The sequence below is a fragment of the Hippocampus zosterae genome, chromosome 3, assembly GCF_025434085.1.
Source record: "Hippocampus zosterae strain Florida chromosome 3, ASM2543408v3, whole genome shotgun sequence".
NCBI lineage: Eukaryota > Metazoa > Chordata > Actinopteri > Syngnathiformes > Syngnathidae > Hippocampus > Hippocampus zosterae.
In genome coordinates, this window is record NC_067453.1 from 8,584,451 (window position 1) to 8,611,392 (window position 26,942).

General features: G+C 41.4%; 1 protein-coding gene across 3 annotated transcripts in view; it reads left to right on the top strand.

The window, feature by feature from the left end:
- Positions 1-26,942, top strand: part of brsk2a (BR serine/threonine kinase 2a) — a 196,639-nt gene that overhangs the window by 103,739 nt on the left and 65,958 nt on the right. For all 3 annotated transcript variants that reach the window (XM_052060055.1, XM_052060056.1, XM_052060057.1), the window contains exons 2-4: positions 2,930-3,024; positions 22,588-22,673; positions 25,570-25,710. In XM_052060055.1, coding sequence (XP_051916015.1) covers positions 2,930-3,024; positions 22,588-22,673; positions 25,570-25,710 — 322 coding nt within the window. The remainder of the gene's footprint in view (positions 1-2,929; positions 3,025-22,587; positions 22,674-25,569; positions 25,711-26,942) is intronic.

Here is a 26,942-nt window from a genome sequence, read left to right on the forward strand (position 1 = left end):
CATTCCTCCTCTCCTTGCAGCTTCATCTCCACCCTTGTGAGCCCTTGACTAATAAGCCAGGGCCTCCCTACTGTACAATGTGTGTCATTATTCCACAGTTAATGTGCTTTCGAATACGATCAATAGTTTCAAGTATTTGACCTTCATCCAGAGGATATTTTTAATATACTGTACTTAATATTTTCTCTTTCGTGCACTCTGCCTCATTTTTCTTTTTATCTTGTTCAAATTTGACGGAATTTAAATTTAAAAGTCTTTGGCTATCAGGTTATTTAGCTGTGTAAATGGCCAACATCACCTGTAAATATCATGGCAAGATCGAGCCAAAAGAAACAACAGTTACAAGAAAACACTGTGCATGGCTGACAACCAGTACAGAGGCGACCCTGCCTCCCACCCAAATTCAGCTAGGATCGGCTCAGGCTCACCCGCAACCTCAATGAAGACAAGTGATCGAGAAAATGTGTGGATTGGGTCAAGAATTCTTATTTTTTATTATTATTTTTTTACTTTTAATGTTGATTCATGCACAAATCAAGTCAATGTTGGTGGAGTGGTTCATTCCCCTCGGTGGATGCAGTTCCACTCAGTGACATTCTTATACACATGCATGTGACTGTTTTTCAGTCTCTATGTGTTACTTGTGTTTGACTGGCCACCAGTCCAGGGTGTCGTCCCCACCTGGATGGATGGACAGTTTCAGACGTTATCATTGTTACACTTGAAAAGGGCTGCATAATATATCAAAAAATATGTCATTGCACAAAGGCATCCAATAAGTTTCATATGCAACTGTATGTATGCTTCTATTGGAATTTGACCAACACAAACCCAAATGCCGATCGCTATCCAATAGGAAAACACAATCTAGGGGTATTACAATTATTAGAGCGAACAGTACATTGGGCTTTCTTTTTTTGCCACAGGAAAAAAATCTTTCAAATGTATTATTTCGAGCGGCCCAGTCCAGTGGTTAGCACGTCGGCTTCACAGTGCAGAGGTACCGGGTTCGATTCCAGCTCCGGCCTCCCTGTGTGGAGTTTGCATGTTCTCCCCGGGCCTGCGTGGGTTTTCTCCAGGTGCTCCGGTTTCCTCCCACATTCCAAAAACATGCATGGCAGGCTTATTGGACGCTCTAAATTGTCCCTAGGTGTGATTGTGAGCGTGGATGGTTTTTCGTCTCTGTGTGCCCTGCGATTGGCTGGCAACTGATCCAGGGTGTCCCCCGCCTACTGCCCGAAGACGGCTGGGATAGGCTCCAGCACCCCCCGCGACCCTAGTGAGGATTAAGCGGTTCAGAAAATGGATGGATGGATGGATGGATGGATGGATGGATGGATTATTTCAGAACATGTTCAGTATTGCAATAATATTGATATTGCTATATTCAACATCTATCGTGCATATCTTGCATTTCCAAAATCGTGCAGCACTACACTTCAGTCATCGTTAACATATCCATACATTTTGTGCTATATTTGACTTAGTTGACAGTAAAAAATGCCTGTAAAATTCATTTTCAACGGAAAGATGGATGGATTGATGAATGGCTGTTCAGGGTTTCTTGTGTCCGACGAATGCGCAGAAATAATGCGGCTCCAATGTAACTGTACAGTCCTTTACTTATCCATACCTGTTCTCCACTTTGCCTGTGACTGATGGTGTGACTAAAAATATCAGGAGGCATTTATTAAGGCAGAGCCGACAGCCTTGAATTTTCACTGTGCAGTGAATCACAAGTTTAGTTTATGGTATTTTACAATGCCACATCAATGGGGGTGCCAGTGCGGAATTGCTTTGGAACACCTGCTGAGAATATTTCAAGTGAAGCTTTTTTTCTGTTGCGTGATTTCAGAAATGTATTATTCTTCTGTGGTTGTCATGTCTTTTCATGCATGCACGTACGCCGGTTTGATTTCAGACTCATCGGCTGGCTCTGTGTGTGTCTGTTGACTCTCCAGTTACGTGTGTTGTGGCTAACACAACACAACTGCATTGCAACTGTTTAGCACATCGAAGAAATCAATAACCCAACTAGCCCAATCTCTTACTGTTTTTATGATTCACATAAACCCTGGAGAGCAATTCAAGGAAGTGTCACTACACGAATGCAGTCAATAACTGGGTGGGGGGGGGGGCTTAAAGTCACAGGCCATTTTACATCAGTGTGGTCAGTAAACAATGTCTTCTCAGTTCATATATCACGATACATCGCATTAAATTCAGCAACCACAGGCCCATTAAAATCTCAGCGGAAATCTACAGGTACTTTATTTTTATTGACTACACCACCCCGCTGTCGTGAGTGTCAACCTTTCATTTGGCACCTGGCCCTTCTGTTGGGATTTATCGGACTTAATCCACCTGGTAAATACGATACATAAATGTGGTCTAAAAGCACATAACTGTGCAACATACAGGATCTGGAGCAATTCAGAAATGTTTTGTATGTTTCTAATTACATGACAAAAATATACCATCATAATGAAATACATTTTGTCACATCAGGTGCTGATCTTTTTTTTTTTTTTGATGCATCTACATGTGCAGATCGGTACAGATGGGTTTTGCGAGTCAAAGTTGGCGGTGACACAAGTTTTGTTATGACAAACCAATTAGAAGATGGAAAAACGCTGATGTCGTTGAAGCTCGGCTTGGAGACCTAGTAAGGATGAAATGTCAACGTGATTGGTGAAAGCAACAGCCCGTTTGCTCATCAAGTTTAAGTTGTATCAGCCAGAACTAGTGCTGAAATGTGACATACATGCACACATGCTGAAAGCAGTGCAGCCAAGAGAAATGCTATGACATGCACAGAATCAATTTTCGTCCGCTAATGAATGCATTTTCTTTGCTTTCATGTAAAATACAAACTTTATTCAGCATCAAACTGTTGGACTTAATGAGGTGTTTGTTTTGCTTTTTGTAGGATTGGTCAAGCTTGGAGTTCACTGTGTTACATGCCAGAAAGTCGCCATAAAGATCGTCAATCGTGAGAAACTCAGCGAGTCAGTACTAATGAAGGTAAGTCACACTTTTTTTTTTTTATTCACTCATTGACTTCTGCCATTTTCGCTGGAGCAAACGCCTCCATCGCAGCCCTTGGATTTTGACTGATTTGCAAGGGCTACAAATTGTTGTGTTCGACGGCGAAACGAAAACGAAGCCTACCACAGGAAAGATGAGGATCTTTTTTTCTGTTCTTTCGCAATCAGCATTAGAAAGTAGCGACATTCCATGAAGAAAAAGGCCTTTTTGTAAAAGCATTCATTACAAGCATCATTTTAACAATGGCACCACTATTTTTTTTGCTTTTGTGACATCTCAAGCATCTAAATAAGACTTTCCTTCGACAAAACAGCAAACAACAGCACGAAAGGGCTTTTGATAGCAAAAATATTTACCTTCACTCTATTGAACGGATGAAATGAACCATGAACAGACACAAACAAACAACGAGTTTAAGGAGTGTGTGCACATGCACATTCACGTGCTTGCATGTGTATCCCCTCCACCAGGCAATTTTGTGCCCGTGCATGTGTGTGCCCCCTTCACCTTGCAATTTATGCATGTTTTTATTGTATTTATTTATTTGTGTGTGTGTGTGGTACAAAATGAAGGCATTGCCCTGATACAAAGGCACACAGCATGTCTTACACCGCATTCTGGTTTCACTTTGCGAAGACAACTGCGGTGTGGCCTTTGCATGAGGTAGACAATGTTCATGCACACGGAGCCTTTTTGGGTGGTCGCTTGTGACTTTTGCGCGGACGAATGCATCCTGCTTTCAGCAGCTCCACCTCCCTCGTCACGGTTAGGTCATTTTCTTCCCCAGAATCATTGCTCACGGGTTAATTGTTTTGATTCCTCCATCGCTACTGGTTCGAATACACTCTACTAACGACACGCTACTCCACAACTCCACTTGTTCTGCAGCATGTTCCTGGCTGATCCCTTACACCCGCTGCCACCTGATGGACAGATTTTTAAAGATTTATAATTCAGACAAGCCTGATCGTTAGTCAGGGGCTGCGTCATACGATTCAACTCTCTACAACGCAAAAATAAATAAATAAATAAATGAAATGATGTTTAAATACGTCACGGTTAGGCAGTCATGGTAGCTTTTCTTGACATATTCATACGTCATGGGGAATAAAATAGTTCATGTTTAGTTTGCTGTGTTTGACTCCATGTTTGGTTTGTGGAGGGAAGAGAGTAATGATCGCCAGTCTTATTTTATGTACAAGACAGCTTTATTTTCCTATTCTCGTGCGATCTTAAACTTTGAGAATGCATTTTATTTTAGAAAGTATTAGTTTACACATCCTGGGAAACCTGTCATAGTTTTGAGGAACATATTTAAGACTCCTCAGTTGCTTCCATATATATTTATATCAAATGCAAGACTGCGGAGATTATGTGGGGATCAGAAGGCTATGTCCTCTATTTCAGGACGCCTTGTTCTTCACGTCTTTTGAGGAGAGATCTTTACGACTGGCTGCATGTCGCTTGTCACTCTGCAGAATAAATTTGGGATGATCAGACGCCTCCGTCATGCCTCCTCGATGGTTATGCAATCATGCTCTTCTCAATACCGAGCCGCTGCGCAAACCTGTTGCTTGTGAGCAGGCATGACAGGCAAGTCCTTGGAGCTCTAGGCTAAAACAACGTTTGAAAGTGTGGAAAAAAAAACACTCTCCCCAGACAACCGACGGTTATTTGACAACAACTCGGGCTGAACCTCCTCAAAAGGCACAATGTCATTCTTTTTTGGAACCGCATGATTTTATCAAGTTTCAGAGAGAGAGAGAAAATTGAAAGGAATACCTGTATAGGATAGGAAATTCAAATATGAGATAGCGGGGTTGTTTTTTTTCAATTTCGTGCTGACTGTGATCTCATCTCACTCGATAGTCATGATGATAGTCCTGTAGGAACTTTAGGGTTTGTTTATAGAAGTCATTAGTGAGTTTATTGGGCTGTGCGGAGAATAACGTAATGATTTGCATTGTTTTTAAAATTCGACAGTAGAATCGAAGTGTGTTAAGAGCTTTGTGGTCCCACTCAGAAGAAGCATTTGTTTTGTAGAGTGTCTTGGGTTTTGATGGGGAAACGGAAAGTTGATGTTGTTTATTTGTCATTAGGCAAATGGTAATATAATGGTAATGAATGCTGGTTGATGGCCTTCTCTTGGGAAACATTGCTCCGGACTTCCCAAAACGCAGTAATGTACATGAATTATTTATCTAGCTCAACTTTGGACATTAAGCTGCTTGAATGACGAATCCTGTTAAGATACTGCTTGTAGCATAGTAACGGCTCGAAATTGGGATTCGTCCTGTTTTTATTTTCTTTGATTTTATTCCAGTTTTGCACTGATGGCTACGGTCAGAGTTTTTACATACAGTATACAGTATTATAGGACAAACCCTTTTTGCTTGTCAAGTTTCTTGCAGAGCAGTCCAGTTGACATGCCTTTCAAATTTGTCGTGTTGCAAAATTGGCCTTTGTTTTGATGGAATACTTGGGGATGGAGGACAAGATAGTGCCACCAGAAAATTGCCTTAAAAGGACACCCGCTGAGGCCACGCTGTAATTGTTTGCCTAAGGGATTGAAAGCAGAGCGCAGACTTGCTTACACTACAAATTCTGCAAATGGAAAATAAATTCCTTCATTTACATCACGTGAATCTTTCAGTCTCTGAACGGAATGGCATTGCAACTCTGATAGTGGTGCCTGATAAGCAGTCAGTTTGAATAATCCCCTTAGTTTGACGTCTCCCCAGTTCGCTCACTCCTCTTACGCTGAAGGCATCACCTTTTACTTGTCGTTATGCTTGCTTCACAGTGGTCCCGACATGCGACATTTCTGAACCGTGCGCCGCTTAATACTTTCTGTATTACACAAGAGGGCACAAGAGGGGGACATTTATATTCATGTTTAAGAAGTGTTTTTAAATACAAAAAGTTGCTTGTATTTTGACTTTACTCCCGCATTAGCATCTTTTAGTAAGGCGCTATAACAGCTTTGGAGTTGTGTGCCAATTTGGATTACATGACTGCTGTAGAAACAAAGCTGCTACTACGCCTGATGCTATTTTTGAGCAGTCTTTCCCTAGAAAAAGAAATAATGAAATACTAAGTCCATGGCTTCATTGCTGTGGGAATAGTTTGAAGAAGGTGCTTTTCTGTTCAAGCATGTCTGGAGCACAACTGCAGAAAAAAAGTGGTGGCATGGTTAGTTTGGTATGCAAGAAAGTGTAAATGTTCGAAAGCAAAACCCCTGGTCATCCCTGAGGATACATTCTGGACCCACCTCCTATCAATTACATACTGCGATAGCGAGAAACCGTTTTTGTTTCCTAATATAACCCCTTTTACATGATTTAAATATCCTTAACCGTATTAAAAATTATTTTCAACACCAAATATATTTTAAATCAGTGGTCACCAACATGGTGCCCGCGGGCACCAGGTAGCCCGTGAAGACCACTTGAGTAGCCCGCCAGTGCCTGGACATTGTGATTTGCTAGTAGAAATTATGATTTAAAAATGCAAACATTGGCAGTACTGTGAGACATTTCGAAACACGATCAAAGTCTGACAATTTAAATCATCAAGTATTAAAAATAACACATCCTCATATTATTGAAGGTATTTTGGACAAATATGTTATTTCAGACGTGTATCAATTTGGTAGCCCTTCACACAATCGGTACACATGAAGTTGCTCTCACCCTCAAAAATGTTGGTGACACCTGTTTTAAATGTACCGGTAGATGAAATGCTGTTTGCATCAGGTAGGGCTGGAGGGAAAGAAGTGATAAGTGTCATATAAGTCAACCACAAAAAAAAAATTCCTTGACACAAAGTATTTGCCTCGTAGCTTCACTATTTGCTTCCAGACATTTCTGTGTGTGGCAAACTACTTGTTGGGTAATGTTGGCCAAAGTGTCCAATGGGATTACTGCACGTGCATCTTCTCCCTTCATGTGTTCTCCCTGATAGGTAATATTTTGTAGCGCAGGAAACCGACTCAGTTGGTTTCCCTCTGACACAAAATGGGCATTTTATGTGCAGCAATCCCCTTGGTCACTTTGGCCAACATTACCCAAGTAGTAGTTGCCATACATACAAAATGTCTCGAAACCAATTGCCACCATTTTGGCCACCTGTAATTTTGTGGCCAAAGATGACTTGTATTAGTCTTGTGATTTGTGAATAAACTTGGTCTTTAAATATTAATGTGATTTGTGTTTATACATTATTTTGGCTGACTCTGTAGAACTGTATATACACGGGGCATCGTCATTTTAGAGACGCACGTGTGTGCATTTGCGTGTGGCAGGTGAGATAGGAACACATGGCAAATCCACTGACAGGTTTCCGACGAGACCAAGGCTTGTGCTGAAGGTGCACTTTGATAGCAATTACTTAACTCAACCATTGTCACTCTCGTTTCCACTTCCTGGCCTCTAGCATGTCTGTGGACAGGAATCTTTGCACACAACCTCAAAGAGGGAGCTCTGCTGTTGCTGTCAGTTTGGGGCACAGTTCCACAAAATTGGCTGAATTTGAAACTTTGGGGTGAACATTTTCATTGAAGTGGGATTTTTGAACCTCGAGTGTGTTGATGGGCATTGCGCGCTATTATGAATTGATGTCCCATTTCAAGAACTATTTTCTTGAATCCAGTAATCACTTTTTTTCATATTCTCTCACTACTGCTTGCCTGTGTTTATGTCTCACTTATTGCCTATAGTAGCATGTGAGAGCCATCACGTCATATTTTTAGATGCCGCTTTTTTTTTTTTTAATGTTAATACAGGACTGCATTCCCCTATCAACTTTTTCTCCACAAATTGAGCTCTGAGTTCAAACTATGAGCACCGGTGCTGGTTTGGTAAATCTGTCATTTTTCTTCAACAACAAACATTTTTTGATCTTAATAGGGACATTTTCACAGACATACTCCTCGTAAATTAGAGTTGACTAAGAAAGGAATAACCCCTTTCGTCCCTATCTTAAATCTCAGTGACTGTGAGTGTTGATGACTTTATTTTAGCCTCTCATTGCATTAAGCTTTTTTATATTCGTGTTAATCATCATTTTATACCACACCACACTGTTTCTGTTGTCAACAGACTGGCAGCAAGGATTCCATACCAACCAAACACAAGATTGAGGTTTTTCAAGTCCCAGCCTGCAGGAACTTTACCAATTTACTGGGTACCACAATTAAGAGTGCCAAAACGTGGTGCAGTACAAATCAGTTGCATTAGAACCATCTGAACATTTGAAGAAAGCAAAGTATATTACTATTATTTTTTTATTATATATTTTTTAACTATTATTCTTATCGTATGTTATAGGAAGGCTTCATGGACTATGGAATGGATGTCAAAATTCGATATTGATCAAGCTCCAGTAATGCTGATCATTTTACTGATTCCGATTGTGTGCATATAATAGAGAAAAGAATCCCACTCCTATCAACTCCACTCTGACAAGCTTTACCATTGAGATCAGACGCTTCTCTGTATCATTACAAGGTGCATATCTGCGACTTTAATCCGCCCTTTAGTTTCAGGGCAGGTTAAATCATTACAAGCCGCACGCTCTCGCGTGTAGCTGGGAGACCGGAGTGATCCTCAGAATGCAGCAGTGTGTGTTTGCTCTTCATATTTTCCTCATATCTCCCTCTGAGGTCGCAAGCTGGTAGCGACTGATCCTGCCACCGCTGGTGGGATCGGAACATCTAATTAGCCTGAGTGACTTGACCTGGTCCTCAAGGAGTAAAACTTCAAAGTCCCTCTCTGGTACCCGAATAGTGATGGCAAAAGGAGGAGAGGTAGAGGAGGAATTGAGTTAAGGATGGAGAGACAGACTGAGGGGAACTTTAAAAGGCATGTCTGAAGCGGATGGTTGCGGTTACTGTGCGCTTAAGCACAGGCATGGTCCTTGTTTGCAGACTCCTGAGGTCTGACATGTCCCATGGTTTTAAAATCAAAGAGATTAGAAGACAGAGAAAAATCGTGACACAAGAATTGAAGGAAAGCTTGCTGCACTACCTGTAGCTGGACCTGAACTACTTAATCAAGGATCAATAGTCTTTTTCAAGTGAAGTGTTAATTAACAGAATCAATAGCGGGTTTAATGCTGCACCATGCACTTTCCCACGAGAAAGAGTATTGTGTTTCACTTCTTTTGTGAGACCACACGTTAATTTAGCGGTGTTTATACATCTGTATCCCAAAGTTTTGTTCCAGATGATAGTTGGATAATTGGCTGTGCTTGAAAACACCTGATCGAAAACAACTAATGGACTAAAGATGCAGAGCAAAGCAAGTGATGAAGTAGCGGCAGACATTGCAGTGGGCGGCCAAGGCACAAAATGTCTGAGAAGATGAATCGCACTTGCCTTAATCTTGTTATCCCCGCATTTCAGTCACACCACCGTAGCGCTCTTTCTTCTGCCATTCCTACCTGCCCGCCTAATGATTACAGATTGACCATTCCCTCCCATCTCTGCTGTTGCTGCAGGTGGAGTGGATATAGAAATGCTTCCAACACGCACATTTAGTCTCACGCTTTCTCTCGCCGTATGTTGAGTGTGTGCGTGCTCGGGCGTATTGCAGATTTCATGCAGACATGCAGTAAAATAAATGGCTTTCATATGTTGCGGCCTTTCACGTTGATACATCAGTTTGGCTCCCTGCAAAGCCAGAAGGCAGAAGAGTTTTGCGCGCTATTTATACCTAATAAGGTGGAAGCACAGAATGGTTTTGGAATTGTGCGGGGTATTTACTTGACTGCTTCAAGTCATACAATCAGACGTATAGGAATTCATTCGGATGCAAGATTATATATGTTGCCTTGCCATACCTCTCTCTCTCTCACTCTCTCTCTCTCTCTCTCTCTCTCTCTCTCTCTCTCTCTCTCTCTCTCTCTCTCTCTCTCTCTCTCTCTCTCTCTCTCTCAATTTAGCCCAGATTCACAAACAATGACTGTTAGACGTGTTTTGTCATGACCTGAACTAATTGAAATCCCTGGAAAGTTTTATTGAGATTTTAGAGATTTTAAATGGGGGTTCATGCCATGAAAACTGTTATCAGAAATTGTTAAAAGATTCACATTGCCAAAAGTATGTCCCAGTTAGGTTGGCCATATATGATCTTTTCTGGTAATGGCCGAGAAGCAAATCCTCAAAAACATAATTAAGGACAGTAGCATGCCGGGCTTCCTCTCACACTTATTGTGCATGATCAATTCTCAAGCGAGTAGGGTAATTACGTCACCCAAACCCCCCAACCTACGTGGTTGTTCATGGCATGTATCTTTTGGTGTGGTTCCAGGTAGCAGATACAGGAATTTCTATCTATCATTTTCCAAGACAAAAACATACAGTGCATAGAAACCTATTTTTTATCAGGTGACCGACACGGAGAACTCACGTGGGCCCATCGGCCAATCATGTGTAAATCATGTGGTCACATGGTTTACGCGGTGAATCAGGTGCCGCTGTACTGAAACAAGGAAAGAAAAGAGCACTGTAGCATGCCGACATGTAGCACACCCAAAAACAACTCAACATTTTATGCGACAAGACCACACCAATATCGAGGCACTGTAAATAACGCAACATCTTCATCTCACAAATGCTGCGACATACTGTATCTAGTGTAGATGTATTGGAAATATGTCAGGGAACGTGTGATTTACGCGGTGAATCAGGTGCCGCTGTACTGAAACAAGGAAAGAAAAGAGCACTGTAGCATGCCGACATGTAGCACACCCAAAAACAACTCAACATTTTATGCGACAAGACCACACCAATATCGAGGCACTGTAAATAACGCAACATCTTCATCTCACAAATGCTGCGACATACTGTATCTAGTGTAGATGTATTGGAAATATGTCAGGGAACGTGTGATTGAATGCCATTTTTTGTGGATGTGTTTGTAAATTATTTAAAAAAAATCTGAACCTGTTCGGGAATGAGGCCCATTGTTTCTATATCCATACCCACTTCGATCTTCGATCGTTTGTATTGTGATGGTGCTCTGTGAAAAGAGGGAAATAGATTTTACTCACAGGAAACAAGCTGTGAGAATTGAAACCTCCTTTTGACCTATATATACCATTTGGTTTTATGCGAAGTCATGTTGACTGAGGTTGAAAATGTGATTGTTTTTATGGATCTGGTGTTCGAAGTGGTAGAAGTGTTGTTTAGCTGATTCCGAAGATAAAGCAGAAATTGTGTGAAGGCACAGAAATGAAATGGAGCCAGACACGTCTAGGTGTAAAGGGATCCCCCGTTGAGCTCAACAGGAGACCTACAGACGTCTGAATTGATTGCCTGGGCTTTGTGAAAACGCAACCATTGCTGTGTTGATATTTTTTTTCCCCTTTAAGACAGTGTGATACTTTTTATCCAGTCACTTTGCCCTGAAGTGGTTTGAAGGTTTAATCAAGTTTATCCCTCATTTCCTTCATGTTGCCATTATTTGATTTTGCATTGGACTTGTTGACCCACTTAAGTTTTGTTTTTATGTCCATCACTTTCCAATGAAAGATTGTGATGCATTGTCTTTTATACCAGTTGAATAATTTCACATTTTGTTATGTTATTTAATATTATTTACAGGTTGTGTTATTTTAGGGTGCACATTATCATACACGGGTAGTCAAGAAAGTCATGAGCCCTATGTAATTAAACTTACTAATAATTGAATAGGGGCGGCCCAGTAAAAACATGCGTGGCAGGCTGATTGAACACTCTAAATTGTCTCTAGGTGTGAGTGTGAGTGCGAATGGTTGTTCGTTTCTGTGTGCCCTGCGATTGGCTGGCAACCGATTCAGGGTGTCCCCCGCCTACTGCCCGAAGACAGCTGGGATAGGCTCCAGCACCCCTCGCGACCCTAGTGAGGATCAAGCGGCTCGGAAGATGAATGAATGAATGAATGAATAATTGAATAGTAAAATATATATATATATATATATATATATATATATATATATATATATATATATATATATATATATATATATATATATATATATATAAACATGCAAAAAACATATATATATATATATCAGTTTGTAGTTTATATATTTGTTTAAGTCCTCTTCCTGTCAGACATTTTGGACACAGCATCATTGCTGGATGCCCATCGGAAGCTGAGAACCGCAACTGAATTTCTTTGTTCATGGGGTGACGCCATTGAGCTAATGCTCTTTCAGACACAGACTCAAAGTGATGAAATCAAGTCCAATTCCCAGTCGCTATCCACTTGAAAAAAGACACATCCATTACCTTTGCGACTCTGAAAAAGATCCCCAAACCAGCTTCAAAACAGAGCTCCTTGTGCACCTCTGCGAGTTGTCTGCGAACCCACATGCATCAACCCGTTGCAGAGCCTCACTCTTTCACCACTTTTCTACACTTCCACGGCATATTCAGGAATGTCATCGATGGTGGCTCTATAATATTATCTGGTCAGCGCCTCGACCCTTGCCCAGAATTAACCGCTGAAGATGTTTTCCCACTCCTTTGCTTGTTATGGAGGTCACTCATAGCAGGCGCCTGTTCTTCGCCGTTGATGCTGGACTCCCACTTTTTGACCGTGCTGTAGCCTATTGCAGCTTCTCTGTCCACATTTTGCAACCACTTGAGAATGCTGGGTGGCAGTTCCCCTTCCAAAGCAAGGAATTCAATCACGGCTCTCTGCTTTTGATGGACAGGCAGCAATAATGTCTTTTCTAAGATGGCTGACCGGAAGAGGACATGCTTAAACATAACTTTGTGTTCAGTAAATCTTTAAACAATTTATCTCATGAAACCAAAATAAAATAAATACATTAAAAATGAAAATAATATCGGCCCGGTAGTCCAGTGGTTAGCACGTTGGCTTCACAGTGCAGAGGTACCGGGTTCGATTCCAGCTCCGGCCTCCCTGTGTGGAGTTTGCATGTTCTCCCCGGGCCTGCGTGGGTTTTCTCCGGGTGCTCCGGTTTCCTCCCACATTCCAAAAATATGCATGGCAGGCTGATTGAACACTCTAAATTGTCCCTAGGTGTGAGTGTGAGTGCGGATGGTTGTTCGTTTCTGTGTGCCCTGCGATTGGCTGGCAACCGATTCAGGGTGTCCCCCGCCTACTGCCCGGAGACAGCTGGGATAGGCTCCAGCACCCCCCGCGACCCTAGTGAGGATCAAGCGGTTAGGAAGATGAATGAATCAATGAATGAAAATATTATACTGTATATATAATATATATTAATATATATACTATTGAATATTAATTCCAGAATATATCAAATTACATAGACAAAAATATCGTTATGTATATGCCGCATTCACGAGACCTCTGGTAATGGCACACTTCCTTTGGGCTGCAGAATTCTACTCAGTGTGACACTGGCATATGGCATGTTTAAGGGAAATTGTGTCATCCTCGACATAATTGATCAGTAAACCGATTCCCATCGTTCGTTGTTCTCATTTATTCTTCCAATTGTTGTTGAAATAATAATAGCAAATGGCATGAAGAATAGGTTCAGTTTGGGCTAGTTTCTAATGTATCAGATATTGCAGAAATGGAGCCGCATCATGTTTGGTTGCAAAAGGTTTGTTGAAGAGCATGAGTGCACGAGTGTGTGCGTGAAAGAGAGAGTGAGGTTTGTGTCATGAATTATATGATTGTCTGCGTGAAATTGAGAACTGTTGTGCAGATGTTGTTCAGATACAGGTTCAAGACTGATTCAATATTGAATGCAGTTTTCTCTCTTTGCTAATGGTTCATCTGGGATGTGATTGTTTGTCTGCCAAAGCTAAATGACATCCCCGGTGACATTTCTCGACTTTACGTTTCGGAATAATCGGGTCATTTCAGTTGACCAGTCTTACACTGCTTAGCTGCTGTTATTGAGTCCAGTTCATAACCAGTATTGAGCAGACTCAGGTGTCAGTGACCGGGCTCTGTATTAATATTCAGAGATAATTAGTGAGCTCATTGAACCACTGTCAGGTCATAACCTCTGTCTGCTTGAATAACTAAACCAAATGAGAATCATTCATTGCTCACTTTCTTGCTTTGGGTTGTCTACTCCCTGTTTCAATAGTTAGTGCTGTGGCATGCATCCACACACGTTGTCAGCGGTGTCCTTCCACAATTAACTCAATGCTTAATTTAACCGACTTTACTTTATTACTTTACTAATAAAATAAGCATGACGTCTTTGATCCACTGGTGAAAAGGACACTTTGATTCTCTCCTCTTGCATCTGTAACTGCTTAAAAAAACAAAGTGTATTTAGAAAAAGTGGTTTAATATGCACGACTCTGTGTCTTATGTGTTGTGTGGTATTATTTTGTCATTTTATGTTAACTATTCTGTTGATGGCTGTGCGGGCACCCGCAGTGGCTCCTCTCTCACCTGTGGTTGAGAGTAATGAAATTTCCTCTGTGCTATATGCTGTGCATAGAGCACATTTGACAATAAAGTTGACTTGAACTTGAACTAATCTAACAAATGTCAACTGTCAAAATTCAATATTTGGTAAAGAATGAATTTGATCACTTCATTTATTTTGTGTACAATCATCAACTTTAAAAACATATTTTGTTACTTAAGAAGGCGCAACATGTGTTTTTTTTTTGTTGTTTTTTTTGTGAAAAATGAGACTGCACCGTTTTTGGAGCGTTTGAACAAAGCCATTGAGCTTTTGCAGGTACAGTCACTTTCATGTTACTGCATAATATTCTCCTTCAGTTTACATTTTTTGATTACTTTTTCAACAATAACAAAAAAATAATACCAATAATAACAATTATTTTTATTCTGTCAGATAGCCTTTTTTTAACCAAGTTTCCCGATTATTTTTTGTGACTTGTTTAGGTGGACTGGAAGCATTTATCATATGTGTCATATATTTTGGGCGTTAATGCATGGCATATTGTATTTCAACACTTGCTTGAAACCACAAATCTAGAACATGAATATATTGTAGGTTTAAATAACTTTTCTTTCAGATTCTATTTCCCATCTGCATCAATTGAAAGTCACCTTATCAGTACTGTTTAATTTATTATCTAAGCAAAAGGCTAAAAACAGGACAAAAAAAACTCATTTCAAATGAGTGACAATTGAACAAAGTCTTACGCTGCCTGCCTGTCAATGATAAATCGCCCGTCGGTGGCTTGTGTACATGCTCACTGGATTTCCTTTCACACAAACCGTGTCCTGTTGTTTCATCCCATCCTAAGAAACTATGCTGGAGTTCCAAAGGATTCATGATCACAACCTTTGACTTCGGGATCTGGCAGGCCTTTTCTATTAGAGCAATGGTTCTTAACCAGGGTTCAAACGAACCCTAAGGGTTCGGTGAATCGGTCTCAGGAGTTTGATGGAACCTCTGCCATGGAGGTTAAGACACATCCGACTGAACATATCAATTAGTTATGACACGCCCGCTTGGCCATCACTGGCTGGTTCGTTTTGTGCACAGTAAAAAAAAAAAACATATGCTTATGTCTTAACGTTTTATTTAAGTTTTTTTCTGTTGTTAATAAATGTGTTTGTTTATGTCTTGAATTTATTTATTTTTTAAATCTGATTTTTATTTTTCACTAATGAAGGGTTTAGTGAATGTGCATATGAACCGGTTGGGTTCGGTGCCTCTAACAAGGTTAAGAACCACTCCATGAGATTTTTGTTATGGCCAAGGTTCTCCACATGTACGCCTGCTCGTGTGAAATAATGTAGCCTGCCAGCAATATAAGTAGCAGCGCGATTCATCTATTAGCGTCCCAGACCTGAGTAGAAACAACAACTGAAGATTTGACAGAATAAAAAGGCTAATGTTTATAATTGAAGGAGCTCAATAAAGAATGAAGAGAGATAATGAGCAAAATTCGAATGGGTATTAGATGGATGAAGGATAAGGACTAGCAGAACACTGTCAATATTGATTTACATGTCTCTGGCATTGATCAAACAACCCCGTGTGAAGAATTTACCTCCTCGTCACAAAAACTGATGCAGTCATTATCAGAAACGCCTGCTGCATGTTTCTTTGCCATTGGTGCAGTAGTGATGAATAGTCAAGATTAAGGTTGCTTTTAAATGTTAATTTTGTGGCTCATTTGGAATGGAAGCTAAATCATTGGCCAGTTCTCACTAGAACAGGCTAAATCAGGTGAAACATGACCCTTGGAAAAAAAAGTGGAAACATTTGTCACTGGAGCACCTTAAGATCATCTAAACACACCACCCGATTTACTTGTAGCAAAGTGTGAAAGAGGACAAGACAGTTTAATTATTTAAAACTGATGTCAGCCGTGGACAACCCATTAAAGATGCGGTGCAACATTGATGTAATCAAATACTGGACACACACACACACGCGCGCGCGCGCGCAAACACACACACACACACACACATCAGAAAACATTAGCTTGGTGACCCAGCCTTCTGGTGTTGCACTGCGATTTTTTTCCCTCCCACTGCCTCACTGACTGACATCCAATACGTACTGTATCACCACATGTATGAACGGATGGACATGGCTCATAACTGGTTGGCAGTGATGGGTGAGGTCTGCATTCGTGTGTGTGCACTATGTGTCCACATGGCAAAAGCATGGATGGGTGACGAGTTGACTCTTTTTGTCAGGAAGACCAAGCAACTGCTCTTTCCTCTCATTCTACTCACTGATAGTTGAACAACCACCTGCCATAACTCTTCTTTTCCTTCATACCTTAATTTTATGTAGTCTACTGTTTCATAGGCAATATGCTCTATATTTCGATTGTTGTGTATGCTATGTCCTTTTATTATATAAATATGCATGCAAATTAATCCTACTTTTATTTAATAGTGGGTCTGAGATGCAGTCTGGCATCACATGATACATTTGATGGGTGCCCAGACAGTCCTGTGACCCCCACAATTAAAAAAAAAAAAGTTTCCATATTATGTCCTTTAACACCATGATTAAATGCTTTTAATTTGCGTTTTACCACGATTGTCATGGTTCTGTTCCGTTTGTGACAACAGGTGGACCAATTGGAGGGCTTCTCCTCCAGTGTGGCACCTGTTGGTCATCATGGCATTAGCTCATTTTTATTTAAAAGAAGTGCCACAATACAATACAATACAATACAATACAATACAATACAATACATGCTGATTTATATAGCGCTTTTACAACAGCGGCAGCTGTAACAAAGCGCTTAACAAAACAGTTAACATAAAGTAAAATAATAAACACAACACATAACATAAAACACGGACAGTCATGCAGTTCTAACCGCTTTTCCATCACATGCTTTGTTGTTTGAAGCAGAATGAATCAGTCAGTATCAATGACGATAATACGGATTTGCCCTCCAGTGCTATCTAACCTAAAAACAATTTATTATGAGACTTGTTTTTAATAAGACAACATAACATACATAGATACACACTGATTGCAGGTGGGGTTCCACTACAAACATGATCATCCAACAAGTCCCTTGGCTAAAATTTGTTCAAACTAACCAACAAAGTGGCCTGCAATATTCAGTGCTAATGGGATTACAGTACACGACACAATAGATCTGTTTTAGCAACATTGCAAAAGTTCAGCGATAACTCCTTATCACATCTTCAAAGCCCGAGGCCACGTCAACGGTCGTTTCCACTGTTACAGCACCAAGATAACGTGAAGGATTTCAGAACATTGTCGTAATCTCTAATACTTTGACTATCAAAATGTCGAAGAAGATCTAGAAAATGTGTTTCAAACAGTTGACAGAAGAGTGACAAAACTTACCTTTCGGGAACGATGTTCAGCTTGTAAAGGCATCAGCCACAGCGCTGAACAATTGGCGTCAGATCATTGTGCTCATGTCATGGGTTTTTGTTTGTTGCTTACTTTGAGTTATTGGGGTTTTCAGGACTTTGTTTTTGATTTAGTTTGTCCAGTGTGCCTCAGGAAGTATTCTTGTTCATGCAATTGGTTCAGTTCAGGCTGCTTCTACTCCCTTCCCGCTTTTTTGGTCCTCTGCCATTACACATTGCATCACAACGATGCCTTGTGGAAGTGTTGTGTTAGCTACTAATTAGGCAGCAAGACAAAGGCCCAGGTGAGTGCGAGGAAGTCATGATAGGGCTAGCAAGCCGGCATTGTCACCGTGTTCTGTCTTCCTTTCACGTTGGCATTTCCTGTTTAGCCTTCTCCATTACAGTGCATTTGCTTCAGTCCTCTCACATTCCATCTTTTGTGGTTTTACATTGCCGTGATTCCTAAGCCAGCGTAGCGACCCTCGTGTTTTTAATGTCTGACACACATGACTACCTGGTTGACTTTGATCCCCATTTTTCAGCATCAAGGGACCTTTCAGTTGTCTGCCTTGGAGGACTAGGGGGTAGTTGTGATAGAAATGTCTGTGTTTTCCCTCTCGATGGGAGACTATGAGAAAGACTAGTGGCCCAAAGGGTACAAGATGCAATAAGCGGAGAGTGTGAGATGACAGAACTTGTGATCCAGTATTTTCCCCTCTGAAGTTTTGGGCCAGCCTCTAGATCCCTGTGACAACCCACATATCTAATGTATGTGCATCTTTGTTACTGCCTGCCTGCTTGTGATCCCCTATTCTCACTGAACTCTGGATGCCATGATACTGATGCTTGCCATTATTTGTTTGGTCATCTATTCTGAAGCAGGCCCATTATTTCAAGAATCAATATGGGGCTGATGGGGCAATGCTAAGCAGGCTCTCATCATTTTCGAGCTGAGTGACATTTATGACCACCAGTGCATGCAGTATCTTATTTGTCCCATGTGTCTAAGTCCAGGAAGGCACCGTCTTCGTAGTCTCCGTCTGACACATCAGCAAACATGCAATCTTTTTCACTTGATGAATAACATAGGCGAACGATAGCCCAGTGGTGTACGACAGCAACTCCTGACTGCTGAACCCAAGTTTGAGCCCGTGCCTTGTCTGTAGGCAAATCCTCTATCATTTCTGGGCGGCCTGGTACCCCAGTGGTTAGCGGGTCGACCTCACAGTGCAAAGGTACTGGGTTCAATTCCAGCTCTGGCTGCCCTGTGTGGAGTTTGCATGTTCTCCCCGGGCCTGCATGGGTTTTCTCTGGGTACTCACATTTCCTCCCACGTTCCAAAAACATGCACGGCAGGCTGATTGAACACTCAAAATTGTCCCTAGGTGTGAGTGTGAGGGTGGATGGTTATTCGTCTCTGTGTGCCCTGCGATTGGCTGGGAACCAGTTCAGGGTGTCCCCCGCTTACTGCCCGCAGACAGCTGTGATAGGCTCCAGCAAGCCCTGTGACCCTTGTGAGTATTAGCGGATCCGAAAATGGATGGATGGATGAATCACATAGTGAATGGTGTTGACTAACAAATGACTGTATGAAGATTGTGAAAGAATCAATTCATCAGAAGTCCTGTCTGTTGTAATTGTTATAAACACGAGTTATGTTTTTCTACTGTTACCCCATTCAGTACAATATCTTGCAGAAAATAGTTACCACAGCCTATGGGATCAATGCACGTTGACACAAAGACTAGCCAGCGATTGTGTTAACAGTGAGTGAGATGTATGCCAGTGATGACAGAGAATCCTGTAGAAGACGGCAGGACCCAAAGACAAATACACGTCAGAATATGTGCTGACTTGGGTAATATAACCCTGGATGATTTTTAAGACTATCGGGTAACTTTTTAGGTTGCAAAGAGTGGCCATGTACAGGAAAATTTGTGTGGTCTGCCTAATTTGAACATCAATTGTACAATTCTTCCGATTTATTCAGAAGGTCTGTCTTTCCTGTTCACAACAACAGCATCTGTCGCCGTGGTTATAGTTAAGGCAGCAATCCTCATGCGTGCTAGACCCTATTGATCCTTTTAATGTGGCAGGACATGTAGCTGATGGATTCCCTGTGGATCGAAGTGCTGCCATTCAACCTATCATGACAAGCCCCTGTTTCGACATGTTCACCTAATGTTGCCCAGCCAAGAACAGTAACCAAACACTTAACGAGTCAAATGATGATCTTGCCGCCAAAAAACCCTTTGGTTATTACATTTATGCGATCTGACTTCAGTGTATGGATGTGCTCCCTATTCTTCCTCTCGAGAAGTTGCTTGGTTATTAGTTAAGATAATTATTGAGTCTCAGGAAGTGCAATAGTAACATGTATGATACAATTAAGAAGGTGCTTGTATCCAACTACCTGAATACCTGCATGCATGTCTTTGTACTAACAGAACCCTTAACTTGATTCGCGGTGAGTCTGACGGTGCTTTGCAGGTCATTTCTCCCATAAACTAGGAAGTGCATGTGGTGCCCCAAACAACTCGCCTCCGTGAGTTAATTAACAGCTTAATCTTGCAATAATCATGCAGTTTTACAGTTAAGTCTCCACATTAACTTAAGCCTCATGCTTTGTATTTCAATTAATGGAAAGTAGGTGGCTAGACGTAGCTTAACAAGCCTGCTGCAGGCTTTGTAGCATTTCGACAGCTCATCTCGCCTTGAAACCCGTGTAGCATTAGTCCCTCTGCGGGGATCCCGGCTGCCGGCGAGAGAGGTGCTGTCAGCCCGTTCTTATCCACAAAGAGCACCGCCAGGTGAGAGTGGCATGATGCACTGCTGCTCATAATGCTCATTAGTCAAGATTAGCCCTGATTAACCAAACAGTTTCTCCCACTGAAGAGAAGCTGTATGACCAGTTTGAAGATGTAAATGGTGCTTTCCGTTCAACAAGTGGGCATCTAATCAGGACAAACTCAACATGCGGGCTATTAAAAACAACTTGCGTTCCATGACACGAAAGGAAAGTGACATTGACCCGATCGAGTCATGGCAGAGGAGTTTTCCCATCTCCTTCATTTGTCAAATCCACACATAAATGATGGAGGAAGGAAAAAAGGAGAAGGGAGCGCTCATTGCTGTAAACCTAGCGAGCCAGTAAAATTTGACCCAAGTAGGCGTTGTGCCGACATTCAGTGACAGCTGTTCATGCTGACTCCAGCTTCTCGAGATACAATTCCAAACATCCTCTTGATTTCAGTGAAAGCCAGTGCTCACTGGTCTCCCGAAACACTGTAGAAGCCTCTCAGCATTTCTTCAAGTGAAGAAAGAAACGTGTGGAGTCAGCTGTCAGCTCGCAGTGGACGTTTTACTGTTTTTGTGCACTTACCATCATAGACAAGGCAACCATCCACTGAGAGAATTTGATGCAAGTGGACATTTTGACACCTTCTTGCTACTGCTAGCTGTGAGCAGTATGTTTAGTAGATAGACTCTCGACAGGTTAATGTACTTTTTGTTTAATTTCCAAACAAAAATTTTATCCCCAACTCAGGAATGAGAAAACATGTAAAAGCCGAAGTGTGCTTGACTGGGTGGAATAGAGTGGTCCTTTTTTGCTCTCCTTTCCAACATCTCTGAAGGAAGGTGTGCTTTTAAATAAATTAAAAACTATTATCCCCCCCCCCCTCACCCCATTGCCTATGATTGGCATTTTTTCAAACATTTAAAAATATATTAAAATCTTTTTCTTGCACAGTTCCTTCTTACTGTAATTTTAGTCAGGTACTTTTTGTTTATGTACTTTGTTTTTGAAAGTTGTTAATTCATATTATAATTAATAATTTTGTTATTAAATGATTTTAACTGTGCATGTTGACCCCGTGCCCGCGTGCGTTCTCTCCGGTTTCCATTCCATTCCAAAAACATGCATAGCATGCCAGGTTAATGTAACACTCTAAATTGTCCCTAGGTGTGAGTGAGAGCATGGATGGTTGTTTGTCCCCGTGTGCCCTGTGTTTGGCTTGCAACCGGTACAGGGTGTCCCCCAACTACTGCCTGAAGACATTTGAGCTCCAACACCCCCTGTGACACTTGTGAGGATAGAGTGGATCGGGAAATGGATGGATGGATGCTTTTAACTGTTGTGCCTTTATTTTGAGGTAACAAGGTAACATTGAGTTACCTTGTGCATGAAGTAAATACTAATAAGAAATAAAGCAGCCCTGCCATTGGCTGGCAACCAGTACCCCACCTGGGGTAGGCTCCAGCATGCCCGCGACCCTCGGGAGGATAAACTGATGCAGATGGATGGATGAAATAAAGCTGCGATGGATGAAATAAAGCTCCCTTGCCATGCCTCTGTGTAGCAGCATTTCGAGAAGTCAAGATACAAATTAGAAATCTGGAGAAATACAGTGAATTGCACTGACATAACATCATACTGTTCTTATGAATGTAACATGTATGAATTCATTTATGTTGTCCGCCAACACTTAGTTTATCATTGTAGCAGCCTAGTGGACATGACTGCCACTTCTTTCATTGGCTGTGCCGTATGAAGAATTTTCCCTCCATTAATTCTGCCTAGTAACATGAGGCAGCGCAAACAAGATGAGATAAACATTATCCAAGCCATTCTGTGTGAGTGCTGTTATTATCTTTGATATAGTTAATTGACGGACCACTAATCAAACTCCTTTTTCTCTACCTCCCTTTTCTCCTACCTGCCCCTTTACTCCTATTTCCATTTTCTTTCATCCAGGTGGAGCGGGAAATAGCCATTCTGAAGCTCATAGAACACCCGCATGTTTTAAAGCTACACGACGTCTATGAAAATAAAAAGTACTTGTAAGTATCATTTTTGGATGTACAGGATACAAATTGCACTTCTCACCAATCCATTTTGTAAAACTGCATGCACATGGTTTTTTGTTGATAACTGGAGGGTGTGTTTCCCCACAAATCTCATATATGTTTTTTTTAGGCCCAAAGTAGTAGTTTTTATTGGCTTCGTATGATTTGAGGACAACACTGTCAGCCTTGGAGAGGCTGACGCTCCATTAGTATTGGCATTGGGCATTTAATTTAGTTGCTCATGCTTGAGGAAATACTAGTAGGGAGAGAAAGTATCTCTAATGTAAACAACGTGACACACTCATCAACCGCAGAACCATTTGCAGTCGGATACATTAACCACTGAGAGTGTCGGCTGTATTACACATTGGCATGCATGCAGACACATTCATGAAGCTATTTGCTCACTTTGCCTCTGGTGAATGACAAGCCCATCGGTCATATGCAGCAGCCTCTTGATCCACAGAGGACAATTTGTCAACTAAATTCAATTAGCCCTCATCTCGAGTTTTATAGATCAAATGGGATGAGGCACGCTGCACGACACGCTTTCAGATTTGAAAAAGAGAAGTATAAACGGAATATGTAGATTTGCAATGTAAGTGGATTATTTCGAGTCACATTTTGAACCATTTATCGTCGACAGTTGGTCACGAGTAGCATGACCCGCTGGCTAAAGTGCTCAGACGAACACTGTCAGTTTGCACTTAAGGCGTTTTCAGTCAAAGCTATGAGGTGAAAGATAAACAATGTAATGGTACCAGATGTCCAACAGCGAACGATTTATGAAGCTGTTGGCATAAATCCACAGCAAGTGGTGTCCTGCGTGTTGATAGGCGAAAAGCAAATGGAAGTTGAATGGATACGCCGTGGCATCAATATTCTATGAAGGAATGCTTCATTGGGTTCATGATGTTAATACACGCAAAATCTCTAAAACGAATAGTGGCCGTAACTGTGCTCAGCCAAAGACAGCATAATGCAGATGGATAAATGAGATTTACAATACACTGGCTGAAAAGTCTTCATTTTAATCTGAACTGTCAGTTCTGAATAGGCGTAAGACACTTGCTGTCTTTTTACGATCACAAAGGTCCCTGGGCAACAGACTTAAGCGTCGTTTTCTTCTGGATCACATTATTTGCGTGTAAATTTGGAAATGTTGTGCTTCATAATAAAAAATAAATAAATATAGAGGTACTGACTATTTTGTATGTAGTTGTGTCATTTGAATGCTAATCAATAACACTTTTGAGCAATGATGCACATTCATTGAAAGTATACAGTGCAAGGCTGGAAGATCGATGGTCGAATATGACACTATTGATCCATTTCCAATTTTCTACATTCATCTTCCGAGCCGCTTGATCCTCACTAGGGTCGCAGGGGGTGCTGGAGCCTATCCCAGCTGTCTTCGGGCAGTAAGCGGGGGACACCCTGAATCGGTTGCCAGCCAATCGCAGGGCACACAGAGACGAACAACCATCCACGCTCACACTCACACCTAGGGACAATTTAGAGTGTTCAATCAGCCTGCCACGCATGTTTTTGGAATGTGGGAGGAAACCGGAGCACCCGGAGAAAACCCACGCAGGCCCGGGGAGAACATGCAAACTCCACACAGGGAGGCCGGAGCTGGATTTGAACCCGGTACCTCTGCACTGTGAAGCCGACGTGCTAACCATTGGACTACCGGGCCGCCCAATTTTCTACTGTGAAGAGAAATCATATTTTTCAGAGTCAAATAGTTCTCAGAACTTTATTAATGGTGGCGTTATAGTTTTCAAATGTCATTGTAACATTCTTAACCGCCATACAAGTAGAAAAAGAGATCTGTTGAAGTAAAACTTGGAAAGAACGAAAAACACTGCTGAGATTTACTTCGTTAACCCGTCTCCCATTCATACCGTATATCTTTTGCCTCGCATTAATTCTCTTCTTGAATCCTTTGTATTTCCTTTAACCTCACAAACGTTGTTGATTCATGGACGGTTCCCCCAGACACACTCTCAACATCTCGTACAGTATTGCCCAGAAGAGCGGAAGCTATTTTTTTTCCTCCTGTAGGTGTCCCATTACCTTTTCCATATAGTTTATGGGGAATCAGCAGAGGGCGTGTATTTCACCTGCTGTCTGACATTCCGTTTGTCAGGTAGTGAAGATAAAAGGAGGTTGAGCAGAGAATAAATGAGAGGAGGGCAGTTGAGAGCAGGACGGGGCACAACTGGCTATCGGCCCGTGGCCTATTTCATGCGGGCCTCAGCAGAGATTCATCTCCTCTTGTCCCCTTGGAGCACTGGAGCGTGGCCGCGCAGTCATGATGACAGACTGCCACCAACCTCTCGTGCTCCACCTGAGTAGTGGCTGAAAACACGATCCAACCAAATACGCCCTGTGCGCTCTTCAAAAAAAGAATTCATATTCCGCTAAGCTCTACTGTTAACAATAACCACGCCAAGGATTTCCCTTAAGTCGCTTTCATGTGATTAACTGAACCAGGCTGTCATATTATAACATCCTTGACGTCTACTGCTACTGTGTCATTCTTCTGATACCTCCCACAGGAAGTCAGTTTGTCAGAACACTTCACATTTAAGTGCACTGGGGATAGTTTGATGATTCAAAAAAACAAACAAACATCAAAACAAACAGTGGAAGTGACCTTTGAGATAGAACATTATGGATTTTGGACATTTACATTTCATGACAATCGCTCAGACATTCATTCATCTCATAGAGCCAGTGGGATGATGAGCTCATCGCTTGTTTCTTGGACTTTCATAAATAAAAAAGGGCACTGTTTGTCTTTGCTCACAGCTTCTAAATGTTTTTTTCCTTTAAAAAAATGTTTGCACTTGCTCTGATTCCCACATCTTGTCATTCTTTTTAGGTACCTTGTACTAGAACATGTGTCCGGTGGAGAACTCTTTGACTATTTAGTGAAGAAAGGCAGACTAACGCCTAAAGAGGCCAGAAAGTTCTTCAGACAGATCATGTCTGCGCTGGATTTTTGCCACAGTCATTCCATATGGTAAGTCTTTGCTAATGAGTGTGTGTGTGTGTGTGTGTGTGTGTGTGTGTGTGTGTGTGTGTGTGTGTGTGTGTGTGTGTGTGTGTGTGTGTGTGTGTGTGTGTGTGTGTGTGTGTGTAATTTGTGTTTGTTTTGGGCCAGGAGCAAGTGAGTTGTACTTGCTCGTTACACTTGCATGGTATATTTTGGACGTTTGTGTGCTGAAAGTAATCAGAGTTGCCAGTGGGCCCCACTGACTATCGCCAGTGTTGTGATGTTTTTCTGGTTGTATTAATTAATGAAAGGAGGGAAAATGAAAGCAAACTTATTTGCTCCGAGTTGGCAAGAGTAATTATATACACACAACAAAAATATAAACATTTTCTGAATTCAAAGTTTTAACCACCACATGTGATGTGGTTGGGTTATTTTGTCAAAGGGGTCATGATCACTACCAAAGATGTATTGTAAAAAGCATTTATCATTTATTCACACTTCAAATCAGCCAGCCTGATGGGACAGGGTCCATTACCACTTTGAATAATCCAAAGTTTGGCCATCTATCACGTGGGCATACCAACTGGTGGCGATACATGAAAAGAATTACATTTCTCATACATTTGTGAAAGCACACTCACAAAACAGCAAGTAAGAGGGACTCTGCCTGAACCGAAAGCTAAATGAAACTTCATGACGCATTATTATCACAAAAACTGTTGATGTTGCACTGGCTTTTTGAACCATCTCCTTGTGCTAAAGTGCGTTCGGCACTCTTCTTGCTGTCTGCCATTTTAGAAAGAAATACATACATTGACTGTGTCATAATTTATTGCGATATGGCCCAGATTAATAAAAATCTCTCATCTCTTTACACCACCCAACCCTACACGAAAGTATACACAGCAATGTATACATACACACACTATGTGGTTGTATGTGTTGCACTGATATTTCTTCAAGTGCACTGTTATTTTTAAGAGAGCCTGAGTAATTTTGAAATGTTTTCATCGAAGATAGTTATTCTCCCTACATTTCAGTGCAAATTTTCAACCTGAGAATTGAAAGAAAATTGTTCTTAAAAATGATGTACTTAATTCTATGAGCTCAAATATCATCAGTGTATGATTGGCATGAAAACACAAAACACAATATTTTCGTTAATCATGATACTTTCAATGTACTGTTTTATCGCGGTAGGCTGACATGCATGTACTACATACATGGATCATGCCAACATGAGTGTTGTAGTGTGC